Source organism: Penaeus japonicus, unplaced genomic scaffold (assembly GCF_977035675.1).
Source record: "Penaeus japonicus unplaced genomic scaffold, GWHDUDI00000001_assembly GWHDUDI00000019, whole genome shotgun sequence".
In the NCBI taxonomy this organism is placed as follows: Eukaryota; Metazoa; Arthropoda; class Malacostraca; order Decapoda; family Penaeidae; genus Penaeus; species Penaeus japonicus.
The window spans coordinates 27,065,656-27,069,451 of record NW_028234421.1 but is presented as its reverse complement, the minus strand read 5'-3'; the positions used below and the strand labels follow the sequence as shown (position 1 = coordinate 27,069,451).

The following is a 3,796-nucleotide window of genomic DNA, read 5'->3' as shown; positions in this document are numbered from 1 at the left end:
AACCTTTCGAATCACCAGAAAAACAACAACATCGTTTTAATTCTCAATTCCCATCATTCTTCGGTGATCATATGCGAAATGAAAAAAAAAAAAAAAAGAGCTAATTTGCATACTCTCTTACAGACAACCTTCACCATGGAGGGTGACAAGTTGGTGCAGATTCAGAAGGCATCCAAGGGGAAGGACTGTAAATTCACTCGCGAATTTACAGATACACAGATGATCATGGTGAGTTGTGGTGAGGGGAAGGAGGAGGAGGAAAAGGAGAAAGAGGATGAAGATGAAGAGGAGGAAGAAGAGGAGGAGGAGGAGGAGGGAGGAGAAAAAGGAGGAAGAGGAGGAGGAAGAGGAGGAGGAGGAGGAGTAGGAGGAGGAGGAGGAGAAGAAGAAGGAGGAGGAGAAAGAGGAGGATGAGGAGGAAGAGAAGAAAGAGGAGAAAGAGGAGGAAGAGTAGGTATGTCTGTGTGTGTGTGTGTGTGTGTGTGTGTGTGTGTGTGTGTGTGTGTGTGTGTGTGTGTGTGTGTGTGTGTGTGTGTGTGTGTGTGTGCGCGCGTGCGTATAAACCAGAGAAAGAAATAGGCTTTTGTAATTCTGTCGTTCCCAATTTTCCCTTTACTATTGCGTAGGGTAAGAAAGATGGTCGAAGATGAAGGTATAGGGTGAAGAGGGGGAGGAAAGGCGGGGGGGGGGGGGTAGAGAACGCTGAGGGAAAATCCGGTTAGTAACACGGAGCAGAAAAATATATTCATTGTCCTACCTCACGTTTGACGCTATATTTCACCTCTAACCTCTATCCAGTAGTTATCTAGCGTCTTAGAATTACTTCAAATATTCTTCTTATATATCAGAGTTCATTTACTACCACCTCAAATAAACAAACAACCATTAACCATTCTTAAAGAACTCCCGACATGGCCATAACAATCAATAACATTCAAAACATCGTTCTTATGAAATTTTTACCGCATTTCTTCTAGAATACTTTTTTTTCTTTTCATCATAAACCCACAAACGATATCTTACATCACCTCACACTCTCTGACCCCTCACCCCCCCACGCCCCCCCCACGCCCCCGCCCCCGCCCCACCTCCTATTCACACTCTCCCCTCATTCGCGTCTCCCTTTTCCCCTTGGCAACGGGAGTGCGCGTGTACTTACTTGCTTCCTTGACTGACTGCCTTACATCAAACCACTTGCTGCATGTTATTGACCCGCTGGCAGAGTCAGTCAGTCCATCGGCGACGATTCTCCTTGTTTCTAATGAGCTATTGCTGTTCCCGGAACTGTGAAGCTCGTCATTACAGTCTGTGAAATGGGGTTCAATTGATGCTGATGGCCATGTCAACCCGGGATGCTGGTTTGATGGCTCAAATGCCGTGTTTGGGGACGTGTGTAGTAACACTCGTGTGTGTGTGTGTGTGTGTTGTGTTGTGTTTTGTTTATGTTGTGTTGTGTTGTGTGTGTGTGTGTGTGTGTGTGTGTGTGTGTGTGTGTGTGTGTGTGTGTGTGTGTGTGTGTGTGTGTGTGTGTGTGTGTGTGTGTGTGTGTGTGTGTGTGTGTGTGTGTGTGTGTGTGTGTGTGTGTGTGTGTGTGTGTGTGTTGGGTCATATACGAATAGTAAGTAATATAAATAAATGCGGTACAATTACAGTAAATTCCAATACTTTATACATTTTCTATGAAGGTATTTCCACTAGATTTACTCCTAAATCCATACTGAAAATGAAATTCAAAATAGCAACGCGTTATGTTGATGATATTAATGAGAGTGATGATGTTAGTAAGGCTGATGAGTCATGATATCAAAATGTTTACGGCGATAGAGATGAAAAATATTAAAAGAACGTTAATGACAGTAAGACAAACGCTAACAATTACATATTTTCAGATGATGACACAAGTACTGCTACTTACACTACCACCGCAATACTTGTACTACAACCATCTAAAAAAAAATAGCAACCGATATAATCATACCAGTTTCGCCCCCCTCGAAGAAAAAAAAAACAAATTCAAGGGATAAAAAAGAGATAAAAACAAAGACTACATCTCCCTTAGTAACAAGGGTCCTATAGTAACCGTTAGGCCTGACTGACTTCGCCAAAAGAATCGTTATTTGCCATGGTTGTGTGTTTGGTTATTTGCCTCACATTCAGGGTGGGGGGAGGGGGGCGGAGGGGGACGAACAGCTGATTCCTGTCGCTAGGGTTTTCGAGATACATATTTGTGTGTGTGTGTGTGTGTGTGCTTCTGTGTAATATGTATCTACACAATTTTTTTCCGTCTCGTGTTCATTTCTAGCATACCTGCTACCCCATTCACTTTTCTCTTATATCTATTTTCCATTTGACAATTCAGAACGAGTCTTTCCTTCGCTTTCCTCAAGGACTTCATTGCCTTTTCGTTCCTTGTCCTTGAGTGTCGATCTTACTCCTGTAGTATATAGTATTACCTGGTACCTGAAGGGAATTAAACACGCGTATTACTTAACGTTTTAATTTTAATGCCATTTAGGGGCATACTGAATGGATAGGCATAACTAAGACTCTGCTGGTCCAAATAAGGAGTAGCAACTGTATAGGGTGGTTTTGCAAGCCTACAAGCAATCCCTTCGTATAATTGACGTACCTTGCCTTTTTACTATAATGAAATTAAATATATATCAATATCAGACACTGGCATAACACATAACAAACCATAATTTTGCAATAAGATATATTGACAATATATAATGGATAGTAGTTATGGTAGTTTATAGTAATATCTATCAGTCTCGTGAACTACATAATGAATCGATATCATACAAGGTTTTCATGAACCAGTGACATTTCTGTTAATACTAATGTGCTTATAATAAATACCACTTGGTTCCTCTTGAACTCTTATTATCTAGAACTTTCACGAGCATGATGATGGCTTCCTGTGACATATCTCTCAAAAGAACGAAGAAAATTACTTTTTTTAATGCTTTCTTAATTATCTCTTTCTCTCTCTCTCTCTCTCTCTCCTGCAGCTCTCCGAGTGCGATGGCGTCGTGTCCAAGAGGATTTACAAGCGTCAGTGAGGCTGCGTGCCATGTGACCTTCCAGCTGATCCCATGACGTCAGCCATCAGCGGTCTCCTTCGGCTGCAGTCTTTGCTGTTTTGCTTATCTCTCAGCTTCTTGTTTTCTTTTCCCTTTTGTTCTTTGATTTTCATCCGTGATTGCTTTTGTAATTTCTCGCTCTCTTTCTCTCCTTATTTCAGTGTATCTCTTTCTCTTTCTTTCTCTCCCTAATCTTGGCTATCCAATTCGGCCTCTTTTTGTTTCCATTTCTGTCTCTTCTCCTCTTTCTTGTTCCATCTCTGTTTCTTTTTTCACTGGTCTTTCGTTTTTTTATGTATCACCATTTAGGCTCTCTGAATTTTGTAAATTAAATTACCCTCTGAATGTCGATCTTTGTTTTAATCAAAATTTTCAGAAAATAAGGTTTGGCACTTTCGGTTACTCATCAACTCATTTATCTGAAATGATTTTTTCTTTTTTTTATTTAATATAAACATATGTAAAACCATCGTTGTTTGTATTACCCCAATGTGAAATCTGTTTGTTTTTTTTATTAATTTTTTATTTAGAAATTTTACTAAAACAGAAGTGAATGAATACTGTGATCTAATAAAATAAAATTCAGCTATTGTAGATCTCTCAGAGGTCAACTTAGTTCAGTAAATCAGAGCATAATCAGAAGTGGTATATGTTCATGTGGGGATAGATTATCTTCACATAAGCAGTTTAGTGTCCATAATTACAGACAA

The 3,796-nt window shown here is 40.0% G+C and overlaps 1 protein-coding gene across 1 annotated transcript in view; it reads left to right on the top strand.

The window, feature by feature from the left end:
* LOC122249284 (sodium/calcium exchanger regulatory protein 1) overlaps positions 1-3,555 on the top strand; it is a 12,841-nt gene extending 9,286 nt beyond the window's left edge. The window contains exons 3-4 of the mRNA XM_043010016.2: positions 124-228; positions 3,015-3,555. Coding sequence (XP_042865950.1) covers positions 124-228; positions 3,015-3,065 — 156 coding nt within the window. The 3' untranslated portion in view covers positions 3,066-3,555. The remainder of the gene's footprint in view (positions 1-123; positions 229-3,014) is intronic.
* The last annotated feature ends 241 nt before the right edge of the window (positions 3,556-3,796 follow it).